Source organism: Ictalurus furcatus, chromosome 21 (genome assembly GCF_023375685.1).
Source record: "Ictalurus furcatus strain D&B chromosome 21, Billie_1.0, whole genome shotgun sequence".
Classification (NCBI taxonomy): Eukaryota; Metazoa; Chordata; class Actinopteri; order Siluriformes; family Ictaluridae; genus Ictalurus; species Ictalurus furcatus.
Window position 1 is genome coordinate 15361679 of NC_071275.1, and position 24466 is coordinate 15386144.

General features: G+C 38.2%; 1 protein-coding gene across 5 annotated transcripts; it reads left to right on the forward strand.

Moving 5' to 3' along the window:
- The first annotated feature begins 62 nt into the window (after window positions 1–62).
- On the forward strand, window positions 63–22597 carry pfkfb2b (6-phosphofructo-2-kinase/fructose-2,6-biphosphatase 2b). 5 transcript variants are annotated; one of them, XM_053652778.1, is made up of 17 exons: window positions 63–667; window positions 944–1081; window positions 4644–4769; window positions 5611–5707; window positions 8033–8099; window positions 8237–8311; window positions 8406–8462; window positions 8552–8676; window positions 9753–9960; window positions 10171–10317; window positions 11039–11143; window positions 11993–12122; window positions 12784–12846; window positions 12942–13006; window positions 15635–15823; window positions 18988–19010; window positions 20735–22597. In XM_053652778.1, the coding sequence occupies exons 2-17, from the start codon at window positions 1030–1032 to the stop codon at window positions 20802–20804; spliced, it is 1599 nt and encodes a 532-aa protein (XP_053508753.1). In that variant the 5' UTR covers window positions 63–667; window positions 944–1029; the 3' UTR covers window positions 20805–22597. The 5 variants fall into 5 exon arrangements, with proteins under 5 accessions (XP_053508753.1, XP_053508754.1, XP_053508755.1 ...); XM_053652779.1 differs by lacking the exon at window positions 18988–19010; XM_053652780.1 differs by lacking the exon at window positions 15635–15823.
- Window positions 22598–24466: the final 1869 nt, after the last annotated feature.

Genomic DNA, 24466 nt, shown 5'->3' on the forward strand with positions numbered 1-24466 from the left:
TTGTCACGCTGGAACGGGTTTGAGCTTGACCCTTTAGTTCCAGTGAAGGAATATCTTAATTCTACAGCATACAAAGACGTTCAATACAAATGTGTACTTCCAACTTTGTGACAACAGTTTAGGGAATGTCAGGTGTACACATACTTTTAGTGTACTATGGCTCAGTGGTTCTTACACTGTGGGCTGTGAATGTTTTGTTCCAGTGGTGTAAATCACAACTGAGTATTTCCAAAGTTATTTATTATATTTATTATTGAGCTCTTATTTAAATATGTTTTTTTTTTAGGGTTTTTTTTGACAGGTCATTTGTATTGAATGGGTTTAATCCAACCTTATTAACAAGTAATTAGCCAGACAAACCTTCAGACTAGTATTGTACACGTTTAAATAATGACCATAAGGCTGTCCATAAAAGAAATATAATGTTGAGGTACTGGTTTTTACGGTTGAGAACTCAGCTACTGGCGGAACTACGGTAAAGACGTGGTGACGTCAGAACACACCTTCGACCAATGAGGCGGGGCGTCTCGTTACCTTGGAAGGTCGTCAAGCCGGTCTGCGCGCGCACAGTGCAAGGACGATAATTCAGCCCGTACATTCGTGTGTTATGGCTTTAAACACGACATAAAACCATAAACCATCTGCTTCCTGAAGCCAGACAACGACGGTGAGTCCCAACGAGCCGATCTCATAGAAATGCGGTGTCTGTATAGCCCTGTTTCTGTAAGTTGGATGTGCAGTGTAATACTGCCTCTGAAGTCAGATCGCCATTATTGGCGGTTTCATCTCGAGCTCAACGCGGATGACGTAGCACGAGCACGAGCTTGCTGTTGCTGCGCCAAAGCCGCAGAATAAATCCAGTGCACCTAAAACCAGACAGAAAGAAACAGCTCTGTATGAATTGCATGCAGGATTTCTGTAATGTTGATGTTGTGTTCTCCAGAACCCGGGTTCTCGGTGATCCTCCTGCAGGTGCAAGAGTGCATGTGTTTATAAAGCAAAGCTTCTGCCTGTGGAAGAACCTGCAGCATGTGTGATGAAGCCAAGAGAGCAGAGCCCAGAGCCAACGGGAAGCAGTGCTGTAAGCAAACAACCTCCTGTTTTCTCAACTCACTACTGAACATTCACAATACATCTTACTTTTAATGCATTGTACTTAAATATCCGACACCAGTGACCAGCAAACCTGAGTGTGCACTGTCTGTGCAAAAGTCTTGGGCACATGCAAAGAAATAATGTAGAGCAAAGATCCCTTCAAAAGTAATTAAATTCAATGTTTGGACACTAAAAAAGTACTATAAAAAGCAGCAAACCGTGATAAATGAACCAAAGGCAATATTTGGTATGCCAATCCTTTGCTTAAAAAAAAAGAGTAGTCTGAGGTGCAATTTGTGGCGTTTTATAAGGAAATGAGCTGTAAGTATTACTCAGCATCATCTTGCAGAACCAGCCACAGTTCTTCTGGAGACTTTGACAGTCGCACTTGCTTCTTATTTTATCATTATGTCATCATTTTTTTTTTTTTTTATGAAAAGTGGTCTCTTACATAATATGTTGCCTTCTTTACTGACGTACTCGTACAGATATTTTTCCGTAACATTTCATTTTGTGCTGCAAAATTAATGTTTGGAAATCTAAAATGTTTTTGTACTGACATGATAATGTAGAAATCATAAAATAAAACCCTATAACAAAGTGTGTATTAAAAATAAAATAGGGTGCATAAGACTTTTGCACAGTCTGTATGTGTGTGTGTGTGTGTTTGTGTGTGTGTGTATATATATATATATATATATATTATTTATCGAATGCCTTGCGATGGACTAGCATCCCTTCCAGAGTGTGTGTGTGAGATATATGCACACATTATTTATATATATATATAAATAATATATACACACACAGAGTGTGTGTGTGAGATATATGCACACATTATTTATATATATATATATATATATATATATATATATATATATATATATATATATATATATAAATATAAATATAAATAATGTGTGCATATATCTCACACACACACTCTGGAAGGGATGCTAGTCCATCGCAAGGCATTCCACATACATTAGCGCCTAGGGGTGAGTTAGCATAGCCAAGCAACCTACCAGCATGTGTTTGTTCGATGGGAAGAAACCGGAAGACCCTGAGGAAACCTGGAAGAACATGCAAAACTACACACAGACTGTAACCCAAGCTCACGATTGAACTGGAGAACCTGGAGCTCCAAGGCAGCAATGCTAATGTCATTTTTTGCTGAGGCTATCTTGACCAACTTTTCTGCTAATCAACATTTATTGCCAAAAATACTGGTCACGTAGTTTAACCGCTTTCAGAAAAGCTTAGGTTGCAACAGACTCTGTGTAGGTCAGCTGCTTCTCCAACTCGTAAACTGCCATGCCACATATACCACTTTAATCTGGCCTACATACCACAGTAGAATGACTGCCATGAACTCATCTGAGTTCGACTGCCAGATCACAACCACAGCTCCAGCTGTGGAGGAGAATGCATTAAATATATTGATATTTAAATATTTGTGATGTGCTTATCGATTGTGTAGTGGTAGAGAGCTAACTCTATGTAGTGGTCTCTCTGAGATGAAGGGTGTCGATGGCATTGATGGCGTTATTAGCATAACAGTCCGTGCTTCGGAGCCTGATTTGTTTGAGTAGGGTATACTGTTCAGGTTAGGAGGCGAGAGAACTGGACAGACTTTAAGACTAAAGTGCTGCCGCATCACTGTCTTTAGGTAAAGATGAATTCCCAATGAGCACTACCAATATGAGCAGGTAGTTGAACTGGAAGTGTTAACAAAAGTGAAAATAGACTAATGTTTATGAAGGAGGTTTGAACCAAAAAAAGACAATTTAATCATATAATAAATCTTTTGCACAATTAAAGAGCACATATAGATTTTAAATATTGGTATGCATGTCAAAGGGTAGATTTTTCCTTTATTGTGACCATATCTAGAGGTTTTTTGAAATCTTAAGCAATAAACATTAGGCAAGATAATAATATCACTCCCCATAATTTTTTTTTTAAACCGGATGAATTATCAGTCCCTTTAGGAATTACATTGGTCTTTTACTGTTAAATCGACCTAATAACTAAGGAAATACTTGTCCTTGGCCAATTGTGTTGTAAATTCAATGGTCTAAACAGGATTCAATATATAAAGACCTAGATTTAGACTAAAATCATACTGGCCACAAGGAAAATGATGAAATTACCTTGTGTCTGGCTTTACACACAGCAGTGATGTGATCTCTAGAATTAAATCGATGCTCTGTGCTGAATCATGGCTTCTTATGAGCTGCTCCCCCCGCCCCCCACCCACAAGACGAGCATTAGCTAGCTAGCGTGATCTCATTTTGCTGTTCTGTCTGGGACAGACTTTATGAATTCACTTCAGTCTCAGGTATTGATATATGATTATAAGATAAATGAAATAAAATAGAAAATAGTGCTGCAAGTTAGTCTTTGAAATAATAATATTTTTTTTAAAGACACCTTGTAAAAGCTGTGCGATATTTACAACTTTGCTACGCACACTGGACTGGACACTGGGTATGGTTTTCATTTCATGATTTTATTTACGTTCTGTGTTTGCCTCACATCTCCGAGGTTGGGGGATCGATTCCCTCCTCGGCCCTTCGTGCGCAGAGTTTGCATACTCCCCGTGCTTTGGGGGTTTCTTCCGGGTACTCTGGTTTCTTCCCCAGTCAAGAAACATGTGTTGTAGGCTGATTGGCGTTGGCAAATTGTCCGTAGCGTTCGCTTGGGTGTGTGAATGTATGTGCGATTGTGCCCTGCGATAGGTTGGCATCTCGTCCAAGGTGTCCCCCGCCTCGTGCCCCGATTCCCCTGGGATAGCCTTCAGGCTCCCTGCGACCCTGTATAGGATAAGCGGTACAGAAAATGGATGGCTTTACATTCTGTATTTCCGAACCAGTAATGGGCTCCACCCCCAGCCAGAACACTGTTTCTCAGCTCTACCTGTTTTCCTTAAAATCTCACATAGGGAGTGCATTCCAAATCTCGAATCAATGCCTCTTTGATTCCTCGACCCTTCTTCCTTCAGCTCATGACCAAGAAATCAGTCAAAGTCCACCATCTTTAAGGAAGTATCAATTCTTGAAATGTGCTCCTGAGGAATCAAGTAACAAGAAAACAAGATGAACGATACAAGGATGTTTTCAGTGAGGAAGTTTTTTTTTTTTGTTTTTTTTTTTTCCTACTTCATGTAAACATACAGTATAAATGCCTACGTGTCCCACAAACAGAAAAGTCACATAAAACATCATTTTAATTAAGGCTTATTCAGTGAACAATCGCTGTTCTGTATAGGCCGATCTGTTATACAGTTGACACAGTGATCAGTAAGTGAACGCATTAAAAACACTTGGTTCTTGTTTCCTTTCCTTGCATCCTTTCTTTACTTCCTCAGAGGGAGGATCCAAGAAGGGAAACATGAAAAGGAAATGGGGCACAATTACAGAAATGAGAAGTTGAAACTATGGGAATTATAATTTGCTTCACAAGAAGAAAAGAACTTTTAAAAATGACAGACTGCTCCATTAAGTGTGCGTAACCTGTGTTTTAAGCATGTCTGTGTTTAACACTAGCATGGGCATCATACATGACCAACTCACCAACTCTGATCGTCATGATTGGCCTCCCTGCGCGAGGCAAGACCTACATGTCAAAGAAGCTCACGCGTTATCTCAACTGGATTGGAGTTCCAACTAAAGGTGTGTGTGTACATTTTCATATATATCCATCAACTTTTTAAATTCACTTAGGTTGGCGTTAGAGTTTCAGAATTCAAAAGGATTGGATTTTTTCCCCCTGCATTACATTTTCTGCATCGTCATAAGCTGTAAAAGAATTTTCTACCACAGTGTTGTTGAACTCTTGATTCTGATTGGTCAGAAGGTGTAGATGAATTTTCCATAACGGGCGAATCTGAGAGGATTATAGTAATGTGCTTGTCCTAATATGTCATTATTTCTTTAGTAACCGGTAATTCACAAGGACGTACAGTATATGGCAGACGCTCACATAATCAATGTCAAAAATAAATAGATGGATTAAAAAATTCTTTTTTTTTTTTTTTAAACAAAGATGTCTATAAAATGTCTATACTGTTGATATGATTAAGCTTTTTTTGTCAGGAGACATTTATTTAAGATTTATGAAAGGGGTCTCCAGTGTCGGCGTGTTCTAACAGTCAGACGTAAAGCTGTAACTTTTAAGATTTAAGTCTAAGGATGGAAGAGTTTGCACTTTGTCAAACAGGATCACGCTTGTTTTGTGGACATTCCACATTCCAAGTGTAACTATAAATGGATAAAAACGTTTGATGTGCTGTACTTTTTAAATAAATAAAAAATCATAACTGTTCACAAGTTGCTGTGATATAAGACGATTAAACGCTTCAGGACGTCATGTTATTGGAAAATAATGAACTTTATAATGAACCCCATCGTTGATTGTTTTCCTATAACAGCATTATGTAATATTATGTTTTATTCCTTATTTATTTTAGACTTTAGCTGAATAAAGAGTTGATTGTCCTGTTTTTCTTTGCAGTCTTTAATCTGGGGGTCTACAGGAGAGAGGCAGTGAAAGCATACAAGTCCTATGACTTTTTTAGACATGACAATCAAGAGGCCATGAAAATAAGGAAGTAAGTACAGTAAAGATAAATCACTAAATAACACAGAATTATGTATGTCGTGTATCGTTCAGTTCAGTGGTGTTGTCATGTTTGCTTCTGTTTTCTGCCTGGTTTACATGTCTCACACTGACTCATGTGTTTGTGGCTGATGATGATGATACCAGTTGTAATATGGGATAATGTTGACATAAACACCATCTGCAGATACTGCTGGAGGTTCTGCTCATGCTGTGCGAGGATGCATTAATATTGCATTAATAAGCATTTATCATTTATGAAGCTTTCGCTTCATTAAGGGCAAGTTTACAAATTAGATTGGGATTGTCCAATTAACAATAACCATTTTACACCATCTTTTTAATATACTGCATTACTCTGCATGTTTGTTTCTGTCTCTTGTTGTGTGATATTGATAGTTTCCCTGCAATGATTTGCAAATCTCATCAACCCATATGTTATTCACAATAGAACGTAGAAAACATATCAAATGTGTAAACTGAGGAAATGTACAATTTTAAGTCAAAAATAAGGTAATTTTGAATTTGATATCCGCAACATGTCTCAAAAAAGTTGGGACAGGGCAACAAAAGGCTGGAAAATTAAGTGTTACTAAAAAGAAACAGCTGGAGGAAAATTTTGCAGCTAATTAGGTTAATTGGCAACAGGTGGGTAACATGATTGGATATAAAAAGAGTATCTTAGAGAGGCGGAGTCTATCAGAAGTAAAGACGGGATGGAATCTGGATGGAAGCATATGTTGCTCTAAAACCTGTGTATACCTTTCAGCACTGATGGTGCCTTTCCAGATGTGCAAGCTGCCCATTCCATAGGCACTAATGCACCCCCATACCATCAGAGATGCAAGCTTTTGAACTGAGTGCTGATAAAAAAAAATGGACGGTCCCTCTCCTCTTTAGTCCTCTTTAGTTTAAAGGACACGGTGTCCATGGTTTCCAAAAAGAATTTCAAATTTCGATTCGTCTGACCACAGAACAGTTTTCCACTTTGCCTCAGTCCATTTTAAATGAGCTTTGGCCCAGAGAAGACTGCAGCGTTTCTGGATCATGTTCACATATGGCTTCTTCTTTGCATGCTAGAGCTTTAGCCAGCATTTGTGGATGGCACGGTGAACTGTGTTCACAGACAGTGAGTTCTGGAGATGTTTCTGAGCCCATGCAGTGATTTCCATTACAGAATCATGCCCGTTATTAATGCAGTGCGCCTGAGGGCCCGAAGATCACGGGCATGCAATATTGATTTTCACCCTTGTCCTTTGCGCACAGAGATTTCTCCAGATTCTTGGAATCTTTTGATGATATTATGTATTGTAGATGATGATAGATTCATAGTCTTCGTAATTTTAAGTTGAACATTATTCTGAAATTGTTCCACAAATTGTAGACGCAGATTTGCACAGATTTCTGAACCTCTGCCCATCTTTACTTCTGAAAGACTCTGCCTCTCTAAGATACTCTATTTATACCAAATCCTGTTAATAACCTGTTGCCAATTAACCTCCAGCTGTTTCTTTTTAGTAACACTTACTTTTCCAGCCTCTTGTTGCCCCGTCCCAACTTTTTTGAGACGTGTTGCGGCCATCAAATTCAAAATTACCTTATTTTTTTTCTGAAAATGGTACATTTAAACATTTCATATGTTTTCTACCTTCTATTGTGAATAACATATGGGTTTATGGGATTTGCAAATCATTGCATTCTGTTTTTATTTACATTTTACACAGCGTCCCAACTTTTTGGGAATTGGGGTTGTATGTTCTCCCTGTGCTTTGGGGATTTCCTCCGGGTATTCCGGTTTCCTCCCCCAGTCCAAAGACATGCGTTGTAGGCTGATTGACATTTCCAAATTGTCCGTAGTGTATGAGTGGGGGTGTGAATGTGTGTGCGATTGTGCCCTGCAATGGGTTGGTTGTCCCCCACCTTGTCCCCTTGGATAGGCTCCAGGTGTTCAAAACGCATGCGCAAATCATTCCAGATTCATGTGTGTCATGTTTTGTTGGGGAGGAAAAAAAGACTGCTCTGCTGAGTGATATCATCATGTTAACTTACTCTGATGTTAAATCGCGTAGCTCTTCTGCAAAATGTATTATAATATCATTGGAACATCACTAAATCTCTTGGCAGTGTAAAATTGTGTAGGGTATGATATAAATGATTATATCACACATGCCTAGTCAGGTTGGTCACAAAAATGCCAATACATCTTGCATTTTTAATTTTCAACTTCGTGCTTTGTGCAGAAGCTATGTTCTGCATTTTTCATACATATGTGGAAATATAAGTGCAAATGTGTATAAAGGTATGCTGTCCTCTACAGGAAGTGTGCATTGGTGGCACTGCAAGATGTGAAGGCTTATCTGAACGAAGAAGGTGGACAAATTGCAGTAAGCTTGTGGCATTACGATCTCTCCAATTAAGCAATGTTCTTATAAGTAATTCAGTTTTCTTTCACATTGCATGGTAATTACCTGTTTATTTTTTGTTTGTTTGTTTGTTTGTTTGTTTGTTTTTTGCTGTTGAGGTATTCGATGCTACAAATACCACCCGAGAGAGGCGTGATCTCATCCTCAATTTTGTGAAGGAGAATGCGTATAAGGTGCTGTACACATCCAGAGTCATTGTATTTAAAAAAAATAAAAATAAAAAAGTGGAACGTGAGCACTTCATGGCGTCGGTGTTTATGTGCACAGGTGTTTTTTGTGGAGTCCGTCTGTGATGACCCCGATGTTATTGCTGCTAACATTTTGGTAAAACAACACATCTCAGCTTCATTTGTAGCCTCTATAGTAGTACGCCAGTAATTCTCCTGCATGTAGTTTATTATCTCTGTGTACAGGAAGTGAAGGTGTCGAGTCCAGATTACCCAGAAAGTCATCGAGAACGAGTCATGGACGACTTCCTGAAACGTATCGAGTGCTACAAAGTCACCTACCAACCACTGGATCCTGATGATTATGACAAGTAGGACCATTTGTTGAAGATAATGCTTTTGATGGGAAAGTGGATCCTGTAGAGTGTATAATTTAATCATATCGTTCAGTATACTCTAATTACCTGTGATTCTGTAGTTATCAGCTATCTAGCTACAATTACATATTGTCTTTTATTGACTGTTGTAGTAGGTTGATTATTTTTCAATAACAGCAAGTGTTTTATTCCTCTTATACCACAGTAATATGCCAACACCCATTTGAATTATTTTATTTTATTTTATTTTATTTTTTAAAGAAAGACATTGTACTTTATGTGCTTATGCTTACTTTTAATAGTCTGGAATGTCCATGAAACAACATTCTGTTACCACTTAGGATTTAGCAGCTATAAACTACAAGCTATTAAAAAATAATGTCATGTAAAAGAAAAGGCTGTTGGTTTAAAATGACAGCGCAGTAATTTTATTATATTTCTAAACTGCCTGAATAATTGTGTTAAATAGTTATGATACCAGTATCAAGCGAAATTATTATGAAAATGATTTCAGCTATTATTTTGAATTTTACTGCTTCTAGTCTTAAGTAATTAGGCATAAATTCTTACTGGTGTTGGGGGTCAGATTACACAAACCTCCACTCTTCTGGAAAGTCTTTCCACTAGATTTTGGAGCGTGGCAGTGGGGATTTTGTGTCCATTCAGCCACAAGAGCATTAGTGAGGTCAGGCACTGATGTCTGGCAAGGAGGCGTGTCACACATTCGACGTTCCTCCCAATTCATCCCAAAGATGTTCAGTAGGGTTGAAGTCAGGGCTCTGTGCTGGCCACTTGAGTTCTTTCACATCGATTTCAGCACACGATGTCTTCAGTGATTTGCGCTCGCTTTGTGCACAGGGGAATTGACATGCTGGAACATTTTTGGGCTGAGACCCTTTGTACCATTGCAATGGTACAGCATACAAAGACATCCTAGATCGTTGTGTGCGTTCAACTTTGTGGCAACAGTTTGGGGAAGAACTACATATGAATGTGATGGTCAGTTGTCCATATACTTTTGGCCGTATAGTGTGTGTGGACTCCTGACTCCTCTCCATTTTATCTTTCAGAGATCTGTCCTTCATTAAAGTGATGAACGTAGGCCGTCGTTTCCTGGTGAACCGCATACAGGACTACATCCAGAGCAAGATTGTCTACTACCTCATGAACATCCGTGTGCACTCCCACTGTATCTATCTGTGCCGCCACGGCGAGAGCGACCACAACACACAGGGTCGCATCGGGGGCGATGCAGAGCTCTCGTCCCGCGGCAAGCAGGTCTGGGCATGAAGAGAACAGGGTTGTGTGTGAGAAAGTGTTTAAGCTGATAGATCTCTGCTTTGGTGTCAAGGGAGTAGCGGGATTATCATGTTTTAATTTAGGGAGGTTAAATGAAGGCTGCAGAGCAGCGCTATGGATGTATGAAAATACTTCGTGTCTTGTCATATCAGAGCATTTATTACAGCTCCCGAATGATTTCTTGTCTAGTTTGCGGCAGCTCTGCGCGGGTTTATTGAGGAGCATGGCTTGTCAGATCTGAAGGTCTGGACCAGCCAGCTGAGGAGATCCATTCAGACTGCCGAGGCTCTGGGAGTGCCGTACGAACAGTGGAAGATCCTGAATGAGATTGATGCCGTTAGTATGCCAAATGACCCTTATCAAGCTTTAAATGAAATGTCTGTAGTTTCAGCAGAAGTGTATTCAAACACACACACCGTCAAGATGCAATGATTTTTATTCTTTAGCTTTGCACTAAGATTAATGTTACTCGGTTTTCTGTAAATATTTGCCTCAAACTGCAGTTCGTTGCTCAACAATGTCATGCTGATGTGATTTAGGAAACTATATGCTTTAGTCAGCTTTAAACATGAACAAAACATTGCTTTATGGGGCAGCCATTTTGAAAAAATAATCTTTTTTTTTTTTTCTTTTTTTTTTTTTTTTTGTAACGCAGGTTGTATTTATTCTGCCTGCTAGGCCCAGTCTCCCAAGGTTTAATAATAGAATTCTACCAAAAAGCTGGAAGTTATGAGGATTTTAATACAGTTTATCTTTAAAAAAGATCCTTTATACTGTATGTTAACTACGTTAGCCTCTCGGGTTCAGAAGCAAATATCAAAAGAAAACAAATACTAAATGTACACTAAAGAAACGTCGGCCGCCAAACAAGACATGGCTGCTTCAATACATTTTGGGGTAAAACTGTATAAATGACGTCTCCCTCCAAACCAATTCTTTTTAATTCTATCCTTAATCTTTTCAGTATTTATAAGGTGAGCTTCAGAAATATCAGTGCATGAAACTACTGTAGTCATATTGAAATTATTATTATTATTATTATTATTATTGATTTCAGGGTGTGTGTGAGGAGATGACCTACGAGATGATTCAGAACTCATTCCCGGAAGAGTTTGCACTCCGAGACCAGGACAAGTACCATTACAGATACCCAGGAGGAGAGGTGCAGTCTTCTCATTGCTCCATAACTATAACATATGCTTAACAATACATCGTTAAGATTAACATTGTTGTAAATCTTTCTGTATGACCATCAAAATACTGCGGTTTCATCAGAAGTAAGATGACTAAAGAATCAGGAGACCAAGAGCCAGGTTATAATAAAAGAGAAGGTTTATCAGGTGCACGAAGACAACCTGGGCGTTCTGTAGTCTAAACCAGTGGTCACCAACCCTCTTCCTTGAGATCTACCTTCCTGCAGGTTTGCATCTCCAACCAAAATGTAACCCAATTGTGATTTAGTTGATCAAGAACTTCTTAAGGCAATGATTAGATGGTCAGGTGGGTACGATTATGGTTGGAGCTAAAGTCTTCAGGAAGGTAGATCTGCAGGAACAGGGTTTGTGACCACTGGTCTAAACAAAAATTGGACACAGCAGACTTTTATACTTGGGTCAATTATTACAGGAGAACTCCTCCCTGAAAAACATTAAATATGTTTCATTTGAAATGTTTGTGATGTGTTTAGTGATTCTGGTGCTAATTGGTTGGTGCTGTATCGTCGCCAGTTAAAATGGTGATCTCAAACATAAGGGATGACTAGGTTTCGCTAGACAGACTAAAGAGTAAAGCACTGCTATTAAATCCCACTCGCACCAACGGGTACTGGAATGACATTGTCGGTAATGTAGGAAATCATTAACTAATAATAATGAAAAGTTGAAACTAACAAAGTCAAACTCTAGACATCATTGAAGATCACCTGTTAAAAAACATTATGCAAACATTTTCTTTACTGTTTGGGTGGGGGGAAAAATTCCAAACCTGTTATGTCCATTTTTCCTCCCTGTAGTCGTATCAGGATCTGGTCCAGCGTCTAGAGCCGGTGATTATGGAGCTGGAAAGACAGGGAAATGTTCTGGTCATCTGCCACCAAGCGGTCATGAGATGTCTTTTGGCTTATTTTCTGGACAAGAACGCAGGTTTTCCTCACAAGCACACACATTCATATACATATACACTCATGGAGCACTTTATTCGGAACACCTGCTCCTTCATTGTCCAAAACGACCAAGTGATGTTTAGAAACTCTTCATCTGTCCAGTTTCGTTGCCCATTGTTGCCTCAGATTCCTGTTCTTGCCTGTCAGGAGCGGAACCAGATGTAGTCTTCTGCTGTTTTAACCCATCCAACTCATGCTCGACATGTTCTGACATGCTTTTCTATTCACCATGGTTGCACAGAGTGGTTATTTGATTTACCATAGCCTTACTGTCAGCTCAGACCAGTCTGGTCATTCTCCCTGACTACGATCATCAACAAGATGATATTTCCTTTTTTTTTCCTTTTTTTTTTCCTCCATTTTTTTTCTCCATTTTGTGTAAACTTTTAGAGGATTTGTGTGTGAAAATCCCGGAAGTTCAGCAGTTTCTGAACTACTCAGAGCTTGTGTGGCACCTGCAAAGACGCAATGATCAAAGTCACTGAGATCACATTTTCCCCCTACATTTTTTGATGCTGCTACCACAAGATTGATATTTGATTGGATATTTGCATGAATGAGCAGGTGTATAGGTGTACATACCGAATGTACATACACAGTCTTTAGTATTCTTTCTAATGTCTTGTTTTTCCCACAAACAGACGATCTCCCTTACTTAAAGTGTCCTCTCCACACTGTTCTGAAGCTCACCCCTGTTGCTTATGGTAGGACTGGCGATAAAGACTCCCTTGTCACATATTCAACAATTAACACACGTGTGCTTCTCCTACTTACCTTCTTACATAATTCCTCTCTCCAGGTTGCAAAGTGGAAATGTTTTATCTGAATGTGGAGGCTGTGAACACGCACCGAGACAGACCACTAGTAAGTCAGCTGAGCTTATCTGTCTCAGCAGCACTTCTATTCTTACTGTACCAGCTACAGAGATTGTGATCTATTTGATTTGATTCCATGCTGATCTCTGAATAATTGCTTGGGGCATGCATGCAGCCTCCCACTGATCCAGCATGTGACTTTGAATGGCTTTTTTTGTTATTGTTTTGTTCACAGCACTGCTGCCTGTATATCTTCTGCTTCTGCTTTTCCCTACCCGTTATTAACTTCCCTCAGTCCTGTGATCACAAGTCACAAATCATTTTACTTCAATTTGTTTCCCCTTTGTTGAAGTGTGAAATTCCGCCTATTATGGAATGATCATTTCACTCATCAGTAGTTGGTCTTTAATGGATGATCTGTGCTGTGTGTTTTAGTATTAAGTACATTGTGGAAGGTTGGAGTTTTCAGTGGTGGCCCACCTGGAATATTTCAAGCCACCTCATTATAATTACTTTTTGCATCATTTTCCTTTACTTGAGCTGTCAAGTAAAGTGTAACCCATGTGGTTATTTTTCTTGACTTCTAACTGGCATTGTTCCTGTGTGCCAATACTGTCTACCTTGGCCTTCTCAACTTCAAAAAAAAAAAAAAAAAAAAAAAAAAAGCCTTACAGCAATCTGAAAGCTCGTTCTCTTGATAGCAAGAATAATACTCTAGAAGCAAGTTCCTTACACGATAATTAGCTAGGTAATTACTGTAGCTAGTGTGTAGACTACCCAGTGTGCGGAATACATTGTACAGTAGAATAAAGTAATAATGCTATGTCTGCTGAGATGTATATAAGGGAGTAGGTAGCTACATTTCATTTTGAGATGCAAGAATAACAGCAGTAGAGTGCTGCAAAAACGAGTCCTAAAACCCAGAAATGAGTTAGCATTTTTGCACTTCCGGTTCCTTCGTCCCAAAGTCAGAGTTTTTTTTAATTGGGTTTTTGGGTTAAATGCCTGAAAGTCTGTGGTCTGTGGTTAACACAAGCTCAAGATATTTTCACGTTTTATTCTACGACATAAAATACATCAGTAATACCCCAGTCGTGATTTTGTTGATCTTTTACGTGTCTTGAAAAAGGCCATTGCTAACAAGTGGCGAAATGGGACTACGGTGATTGTCGAGGACATTAAACGTCATCACGCCGAACAGGGAATTTCATCTATTACAGCCTCTTTGTGTTTATACTCGCGCTCCTGCAAACTCAAACTCTCCAACTTGTAAATTTATAGTATTTTCCATTTGTCGTGTTTTTTTTTTTCTTTTCTTTTTTGAAATTGTAGTTCTATAAATTCTATCGGAAGTTCAGTGGTGGTGACGTTGAAGTCGTGTGACCGTGGTGTACTTCATTGATACCCTAACTTTAGCTTTTCACTTCTGGCGATTGTATTTAGGCTTCAAAATTCATAAAAGTTGTGTTCATTTGTGAAGATTATCTCGATGAACAAAATGTCTAAGAATCCTAAACTTTTGTTGGTCGCAGAGCTTATTTTCTGCAGTAGTCTAAACACCAGTGGAAAAGTCCTATTGGCTTTTTGTCGAGGGAATCAAGGTGATGCTAACTTCCGGGTTGGCCTACAAAAATACACCATCCCTGCAGAATTCTATTAAGCATAGCAGTTTAGGCTTGGACTTATTCAAGGAACTGCATTAATGAAAGGTGACGAAGGTTTGAGCTCTCCAAGATGTAGCCATGACCTTGTTTTTGACACCATATTTTTAAACACTAGTACATATGTTATCTAAGTTATTTTTAAACGAGACATGCTATAATCCAGAGTAAGGGAACTTTTTCAGTTGGAAGAGCCATAAAAGCCAAAAAACCCCCAATTTTTTATAATTTTTTTCTTTAAAGAGGCAGAGAAAAGTTAACAATTTTTTTTTTTTTTACATTTTTGTGTCTTCTTCTTCTTCTTCTTCTTCTTCTTCTTCTTATTATTATTATTATTATTATTATAGTTATCTTTACTATAATTGCATAATTCTAAAAAGTGGTAATGTAATAAAGGCCAATTAACATTTTGCGTGTTCTTGACCTAACAACCTGCACTTCACCTAATAGGCCTGTAGGTGGCTCTTGGACTTCATTTAACCTACTATGATAGTTTCATCAAATGGTAAACCAGTAGAAGATTCAGTACATAAGTAAGAGTAAATAGAACACTGCTTACCATTAATGCAACCTCCAAATACGCAAATTTGTCTGTTCGGATGTAAAGAACAATACTCGTCATCGTCTTTTCGTCTTTTCTTTTAGCCATTTCACCTTTTGTTAAAAAACCGAAAACAGACTGGCTATGTATGAATTAGACCGGGAAATTACCGTTCTGCTCCCCATTGTCCAATGAAATTTGAGCTTGTTGTGCCACAGGTTAGTGTATGCAAGTCCACAATGGCATGTTGTAGCAGTATTGGAACACAGCCTTAATAATTTGATATTGTCTTGTGTGGAAGCTAAAGAGTCTGAAGTGTATCTGCCATGTGTAGTTTACTGGCATTTCTTTAGTCTCTGACGCTAAGATTCGGCCTGGAGTAATCACCTCCCTCTTTCTCAGTCTCTCTCTCCTTCACTCGTTCTCTCTCTCTCTTTTTTGTGTAACATTCATGGTCTTTCCCATTTCGACCCAGGGGCAAGCTCGGAGGACTCCGGCCCCCCTTCTGCTCCGGCGGAATAGTTACACCCCTCTGTCCAGTCTCGACCAGGTCAAACGGCCGCGTCTGTACAGCGCAGGAAACAGGCCCTGGCTGCCCCTCGCTCCCTCCCCCTCAGCCCTGCACTTCCCTGACACTCCTGAAGGGGCGCTGCTGCACAGCCAAGTTAGTGTCCATGGTCATTATGCTGCTATCAGCAGACTAACTCAATTCGTCCCAATCGATCCGATTCAGTTCTCTCCTATTTTTTCTTCATGTCTCCTCATGCCACACTGTATATACAGATAACTCGTCCCCGTTCCAGCCGTCCTGTGATCCTGGTTGTGTTAACGGCATGGTGTGCTGTGGTTTATGTTCATGTCTTGGTTCTCAGGGTTGTTTCACGTGTGCATGTCCTCTTGCAAGCTTCGTGTCGCTTGTGTGTGTGTGTTTGTATGTGTTTTTACTCTTTACAGTGCCCTCAGTGACCCTTGCAGATTGCACGCTTTCTCTCTCTCGCTCTCTCACTCTCTCTCTCAGTCCTCAGGGCTTACCAGCTGCTTCCTGTAAGCCTTGTAGCAGCGATTCATCAGTGGAGCATGTGTTTAACAGCTTTAACAGTTTAGTGTGCTTCTTAATTATCAGTCAGTATTGTGATGCAACTCATGCATTGTGTGTGCATTTTTTTTTTTTGTTTTTATTTTTTTTCCCCTGACACCGGTATCCGAGAAATGCTTCTCTGCTTTAACATTTACAGACCTAACACTTTAAGAATGTCAAAATGCGGTCAATCTGCCAAGACATATTTGGTGACTAATGTTCGACTAATGCAAACTGCGTGTTCGGTTCAGAATGATCATTTGTATATACTAAACTGTTTCATCAAATAGCACAATATGTTTGTATTTTAAGAAAAAATCGAATTTAATTCCTCCAAATCACTTCTAACTTTAAATTCTATCTTCAGGTTTTTGGCAGAAATTTTGAGGCAGAAAGTAATTCCAGCTTCAAGCTGGCTGCTATGAGTGTTTTTAAGTCTCTGGCATCCTTTTGCCCAGTTGAATAGATAATAGAGTGTCACACACTGTCAGAACCCAGATCTGTTTGAGATACTGAACAACTGAGTACATTATGCAATGATTTAGTTATGCAGTTTGTTATAGACTTCCATAACGATGTACGTAATGTGTATTGTTTTATTTTTGGTCTCTCTAAAGCAATAACATTACAGTCCTTTTGTACTGGTTTAGAACATATTACTATTTTATTTTTTAAATCGTTTATCAGTTTGAATCTTATCTGTAACTAATCCCTGTATTAATACAATTAATTAAATGTATTAACATGATTTTAGTTTACTCAGATTAGTGATCACAGTGAAGCGGTTTGATGCACACCACTGCCAGAAAGAGCTTGTTGGTGAAATGGGAGTGTGCTGTTCACAGTGTGGCTTGCATCTCCACTGATAAATGACTTGCATCAATTTCCAGCTACTATGAAGGGATTAGAGGCAAATTGGTGATATTTAGGGGTGCTGAAAAAAAGTACAGCGCTGAAAAAAAGTATCCTGATTGCTTGTTTTGTGTATATCTCGTACTAAATAGTTTTAGATCTTCAAACGAAATACAACATAAAACAAAGGCAAACTGAGTAAACACACAATACAGTTTTTTAAATGATTTTTTTTATCGAAGCAACATTATTTATCCAACACCTATCACCTATGTGAAAAACTAATTGCCCTCTTAAAGTTAAAATCTGGTTGTGCCACCTTGCAGTTATTGCTGTCTGGTTGTGCAATAACTGTAAGCTAACACTTCCGTTCAATTCATGTTTCCCTCAGTTATTTCAAGTTGCCCAGGCCCTGAAGCAGCAAAGCATCCCCACACCATCACACTGCCACTACCATGCATGACCATAGGTTTGATGATCTTTTTGTGGGTGTTTGGTTTACACCAGATGTAACAGGACCCCTGTCTTCCAAACAGTTCCACTTTCAACTCATCAGTCCACAGAACATCAAGATGTGTTTTGTCAAAATTCAGTTGAGTCTGTGCCTCACCACTCTTCCATGGATGCCATTTCTGCCCAGCGTCTTTCTGATAGTGGAGTCATTAACGGTTTATTGATGCACGAGAAACCTGTAGTTCCTTTGTTGTCGTCCTTGGCTCTTTTGTGACTTGCTGGATGAGTAGTTGCTGTGCTCTTGGAGGAATTTTGGAAGGTCAGATACTTCTGGGAAGGTTAACTACTGTGTCGAGTTTTGAGATAATGGCTCTCACTGTGGTTCTTTGGAGTCCCAGAGATTTTGAAATAGCTTTGTAACCCTTCCCAGACTGATGTATTTCAATCACCTTCTTCCTCATCATTTCTGGAATTTCTTTCAACTTTGGCATAGTGTGTTACTAGGTAAGACCTTTTAACCAAATTCATGCTGTTGAAAAAGTTCTATTCAAATGTTGATTTGATTGAACAGGGTTTGTAGTAATCAGGCCTGGTTGCGTCTAGTCCAGCTGAACCCCATTATGAATGCAGTTTCATAGATTTGGGGAATTAGTAACTATGGGGGCAAATACATTTTCTCACTGGCCCAGTTGGTATTGGATAATGTTTTTGCTTCAATAAATAACATTAACATTTAAAAACCGTATTTTGTGTTTACTCAGATTGCCTTTGTTTTATCTCAGGTCTTGTTTTAATTTAGTGAGATATACACAAAAACAGAAGAAATCAGATATATAAACGGTTAAACGGTTCTTCCCTCACCAGCCTCTCTTATACTCTCAGTTGAATTGAATAAGAAAAAAATGCAGTTTATAACAGAGAAACAGACAAACAAAAAAAACATTGGTTACAGCTATACCTTTTCGACACTTCCGACTCCTTCTATAAATGTTAAATAAACATGTACTTACAGAAAACATCATATCAATAATTATCTTTTTTTGTAAAAAAAAAAAAGTTGTTAATTAGCTTTTACAATAGAAACTATAATGTATTCGAATGAGCGCATTAATACAAACCTTTCAACCGGAACTACTTTCAGAGCTGCTGTTTATCGACACTTTTCGACCAATCAGATTCGAGAATTCACCTGCAATGTGGTGTAAATGTGCTTAATGTGTATTAATGTGCTCGTTTGTAAGATCATATAATGTATGTGCTTAATGTCATGTTTGTGTTAACTCAAGCTGATTGGTTTGCCTTGGCCATGTGACTACAGCACCTCCGTTTCCCTATCTGTTCCTCTCACTATGTCTCATCCCCCTGCACTCTCTCCCCCTCTCTCTCTCTCTCTCTACCTCTCTACCTCTACCTCTCTCTACCTCTCTCTTTGTGTTCCTCCATAGCTTCGAGTATCAGGCAGTTTTCTGTGAGTATATATTCCACTGATGGATTTCATCATTTTCTCTCATTTGCTCCCAAATACAGCACGACATGTTGATGGGATGTTTTTGTCTTTTGTTTTATGTAGTATTAGTTTCATATTGCTACATTTGTTTAAAGTCTGCTGTATATCTTTCCTATTCTTCTGCATGGCCCTTTTACCAGTGGTTCTGTTGGTATTCAGACACACTTATCTGAACAGTTGGGTTTGGTGTGGTGTGTATACTGATGCATTTTATGAGGTAATGGGTGATTGAATTGCAGTCTGCATGTATTGTTTGGACACCATCTGCTTTAATTTAAGGATATTTGCAACTATATTGGTTAAACCATATAGGAATCAAAGCCTTTTAAAAAAAAAAATTGTCAACTTAATAGGAAATATTAACATAATGGTAAGGAAAATTGTCTTTATTTTTATGTGACTTGCTGTTGGTGCCTGCCTAAGGTCTGTATCTCCCAGGACATGAGGTTCTGCCAGGACGCTGCTTATTTTATATAAAAACACTCCATGCTTCCAGAAACATTCATATATAACGTTCCTAAAATTATGCATATACAGGTCCAGAGCTTCAGTTAATGTTTACCTAAACTGGCCAGATTAAGAGAGTTGAAAACGACCAGGTGATGTTTTGCCAATTTTCGATTGTCCAGTCTCGGTAAGCCTGTAGACTCAGATTCCTGCTCCTGGCTGACAGATGTGGAACCTGATGTGATCTTCTGTTTTGTTTTTTTTTAGTCCATGTGCCTCAAGCTTCAGCATGTTGTGAGTTTTGAGATGCTTGTCTGCTCACCACGGTTGTAAAGAGTGATTATTCGAACCAATCTGGCCATTCTTATCTGCCCTCTCTCATCAACGACCTGCATAACTTTGGTCCACTGGATGTTGCACCGTTCTGTGTAAAAGCAAGAGACTGGTGTGTGTGTGTGTGTGTGTGTGTATGTGTGTGTGTGTGTGTGTGCGAGTGAAATTCCCAGGAGATCATAAGTTTCTGAAATACTCAACCCAGCCCATCCATCACCAGCAACTATGCCATGGTCAAAGTGAAAGAGATCACACTTTTTCATCATTCTGATGTTTGATGTGAACATTACCTGAAGCTCTTGACCTGTAGCTGCATGATTGTATGCATTGTGCTGCTGCCAAATGACTGATTGATTGAGTGGATAATTGCATGAACGAGCAGGGGTTCCTATATTATGTCAGTATTTGTGGAAGTCACATGTACATGATTACTGTATGGTTTACCCAATATAATGTTTAAATTAAAGTTGATGTTCTGCATTTCAACCTCTTCTTCGTACCCCAGTAGTTGTTTCGATTTCCACGGGTGGGATTGTGTGTCCAGACCAACTAAACTCTTTCTCTGTCTAATTTTTTTTATTATTTTCAGACTGCACAGTATAACTGCCTGAGCTGAAATCATTTGCATTTTATTTCCAGTTTTTTTGATGATAAAATGCTCAATATGTCTTTTTTATTGTATTGTGTATATACATGTAAACAACTTTTCGATATATTATAATTTGATAATAAAAGATTTTAAATGGACCAGCACATTTATGGTTCATACCTTTTCTGAATTTCATCGCAGTACTCACGTTAACACTTGAAATCCGATGCTATGGTTTTCATATTTCTCATAAAGATGCACTTTTTCTCCTCTGCGAAGACTTTGATTTCTATGTTTTGCCTGTGATGTTTCGTAGGAATCCTTGTGTGAAGGAATCGTCTTTGAAAGCGCAGAAGACGCCGCTAACTGTTTCCGCTTCTGAGTAGCCCTGAAGTCTCGGAGTGGCTTCGACTTAACGCACAGCATCAATCTAGCACTATGTATAAAGCACTATATAAATCCTGCTTTACTGGTGACTGCACAACATTCACCCCACATTTACCCCACTACATGCGTTCAGGAGCACCAGATATTTGCATGTGCATTTTAAAACGTTGCACATTTTGAAGCCAAGCTTTAATGCCCCTTAGTTAGTTAGCATGTGTGGGAGCTTGCAGTCTGAGATTTCCATCCAGAATGTAATGATTTAGACATGAACAAGAGGTCAAAGGCCATGTGTGGTTATTAATGTTAATGTTTTTGTCTTTTAAATGTGCAGTATTTTGTTCTTGGGGTTGTTCCTTTTCATGTCCTTTATTTATTTAATATTTTAATCTTTAATTTGTTTCTGAAAGTGAAATGATAGATTTTTAACCAAACATGTTCTGTAATTATATAATGAAAAATGTTTCAATAAGTCATTTCTGGGTGATTGCATGATTAGGGTGTTGTTTAGCCTTTATATCTTTTTAAAAATGACATTTTATTCATTTTTTTTATAGCATTCTCAACATTGAATCAAAGAAAGGCGACAATCTCGTTTTTACAAGGCTGCATTTTACTCTTAAATGAGTAACAGGGTTGAATGTTTTATTATAGAATTAGCAAATGCAGCGTTCATGCTAATGACATGAGGACATTAAAAAGAATCTAATGATTTACTTCAAATATTTTTTAAATTACTGTAATTTGGATAACAGGTTGTAGGTTCAAAGTGACTTCATCAGTCATTAACACAATATCAATGAAAAAAAGCAGGAATGATGTGAGAACATTGCTTTTCTTCTTCCCGTGATCTTCAGGAAATTCCGATGGTGCGACTTTCTGCTGACTTTTGGAATGTTCCAAATATTTCATAGGGGTGAATGGTGTGGGACTAGTGTACATTTTTATGACCTATAATGGATGACCTATGGAAAAAGGTGTTTCTTAGCTTTATTATATTTCAAGGTAAGAAGTGCTGAAGTTATTTATGTGAAACACGCACATCGATCGTTGTGAAAGATACTTTACCTGTGTCTTAAAATGTCATTTATCTTATATAGATGCATTTTTCTTTTAAAGTGAAACATCAGTGGGACATAAATGGCACCTCGATCATGAAATCACCCATCTATGTGATCCTGAGTACTATCTCATGTCACTCATGTAATGCTAAATCTTCCGGCTGTATGGAACTTGTATGGACTTGAACACAGATTTATTTTATATAGTCCAAATAACAAGATACGCACAGATGGTTATCTAAAACCGGGTTAATGTTCAAATGTATTTATATTTTTAGGAAAATGTTTTGCGGTGTTTATTATGCTCTTGAGATTTAGGATGCTGTCATGGGGTGATATCGGATTATGTTATTATTTAAGTCATCTCATTGCAGAAATGAGCTCAAGATGGGAAATCAGCTCAGCCTTATGGTCATGTCCTTATACTTCATATACAAATATATACCTTTGTAGTATAGAGAGATTCTTGTAAGTCTATTTATCATTGCATGTATCATTTTCCACATATTGCTGAATGACTCTGAGCTTTTGCGCAAAACAGGACAGTGTTCGGTGCCAAAACTTAAAAAACAAAACAAACCGAGTCACATTGATCATATTCTATCTTATCATGCAGGGTCGCAGTATAAAATCAACAAATCTTGTAATTTGTTGTTTAAAGAAATGTCAGTGTATGCTCTGTCCTTTCTGCCTTTCAGTTATTTGCTTTAATGTACAATAAAAGGCTCAAGTCAGCAAGCTGTTTGAACAGATATTTAATACTTATCTAATTCTCTCACATAAGTTTTCTCCATAAGAACTGAACTATTAGAATCTTCACTAATACAAGTCAAATAAAACATAAGTGATAGTGACAGTACTGCATCAAGAACTAACTAGTAATAAGTACAGTTGAGGTCTTAAGTTTACATACGCCTTGCAAAGTCTGCAAAATTACAAAAAAAATTTTTTAAAGAATTGTTTTTTAATAGGAAAAGAGGGATTATAAAAATTGCATTTTGTTTTTATTTAGCACCGCCCTGAATAAGCTATTTCACATAACTGATGTTTACGTATAGTCCACAAGACACAATAATAATAACTGAATTTACACAAATGAACCAGTTCAAAAGTTTACACACACTTGATTATTAATCCTGTGTGTCGTTGCCTGGATGATCAACGACTGTGTTTGTTTTGTGAGAGTTGTTCCCCTTTCCAACAGTGACTGACTGTGAGATCCATCCTTTCACACTGAGGATGGCTGAGGGACTCATACACAACTATTACAAAAGGTTCAAACATTCACTGATGCTCAAGAAGGCAACATGATACATTAAGAGCCAAGGGGGTGTAAACTTTTGAACAGGATGATCAGTGGAAATTGTTATTATTCTGTATTCTGGGAAACTGAAGGGCAGTACTAAATGAAAATAAAAAAGATCTTTGAACAAAATAATATAAATTTTGCAGATTCTGTGTAAAATTATGACCTCAACAGTAAATAGTCACTGAGTAATTAGTAGTACTGTGTAATTCATCGTTAAGACCTTTTGTGTTTGAATGAAATATTCACACTCAGAAAAATACATTTTTGCTGGGGTGGTACTCTTTAGCTTTTGTTCCTTTAATATACATCTTTCACCTGGAAATGTGGCTAGTGTACCTTTTTTTTAAAAAAAATTATAATAATAATAAAAAAAGTGTACCTTCCTAGATAAAAGGTACAAAAGAAAAGGTACAGTTTTCTGAGTGTGCAGTGACAACAATCTTTAAGGATGCAAATTGAAAAGCTTTTTTAAAAATCCCTTAAACAGATACGCTTAAAAAATAAGTTTGATAAATTAAACAATGTTCTTGAACATGAATGTGCTAATCTTATTATTTTTTATTTTTGCTGGGTTACTTGTTTGTTTTTTTAATTCTCATAGTGCTAACATAAGAACAGCAAAAGCAACAACATAACCTTCAACTTCAACATAAATTATAAGTATATACTGTATTAATGATATGTAATGAAATGAATTACAGGGTCGTGGTGGTTAATCATTTGTAATAAGTGATACAATTTTAAAAATATTTTTTTTTTTGAGTACTGGAATTCCAGACTTTAAACACTTTACACTGAAACCGCCTGGCTACCCTCGACACTTGAATTTTAACGTGCTTGACTCAGCTATAAGGCCCTGTGTGCGCGGAGTTTGCATGTTCTCCCCATGCTGCGGGGGTTTCCTCTGTGTACTCCGGTTTCCTCCCCAGTCCAAAGACATGCATGGTAGGCTGATTGGCATGTCCAAAGTGTCCGTTGTGTAGGAATGGGTGTGTGAATGTGTGAGTGTGCCCTACGATGGACTGGCACCCCATCCAGGGTGTACACTGCCTTGTGCCTGATGCTCCGTGGAATAGGCTCCAGGTTCCCAACAACCCTGTAGGATAAGCGTTATAGAAGATGGATGGATGGATGATCGCTGATATAAACGTTTGCTCTTTTATTTTTGTTTCTGTGCTGTTTCTCTCTGCTCGACCACTAGGGGGCGAAAAAAATACAGAAAATTAGAAGCCAGACATTTATTTAGTAATTTAGACTAACTTGTTAATTTATTATTATTATTATTTATTATTGC

What these genes read in the sequence shown, in the direction of transcription:
- pfkfb2b (XM_053652777.1), top strand. Translation starts at nt 1,030, where the DNA reads ATGTGTGATGAAGCCAAGAGAGCAGAGCCCAGAGCCAACGGGAAGCAG. An exon ending in TGAAGGAGAATGCGTATAAG is followed by an intron (nt 8,312 to 8,405) that starts GTGCTGTACACA and finishes TTATGTGCACAG; the next exon opens with GTGTTTTTTGTGGAGTCCGT. An exon ending in ACAGATACCCAGGAGGAGAG is followed by an intron (nt 11,144 to 11,992) that starts GTGCAGTCTTCT and finishes TCCTCCCTGTAG; the next exon opens with TCGTATCAGGATCTGGTCCA.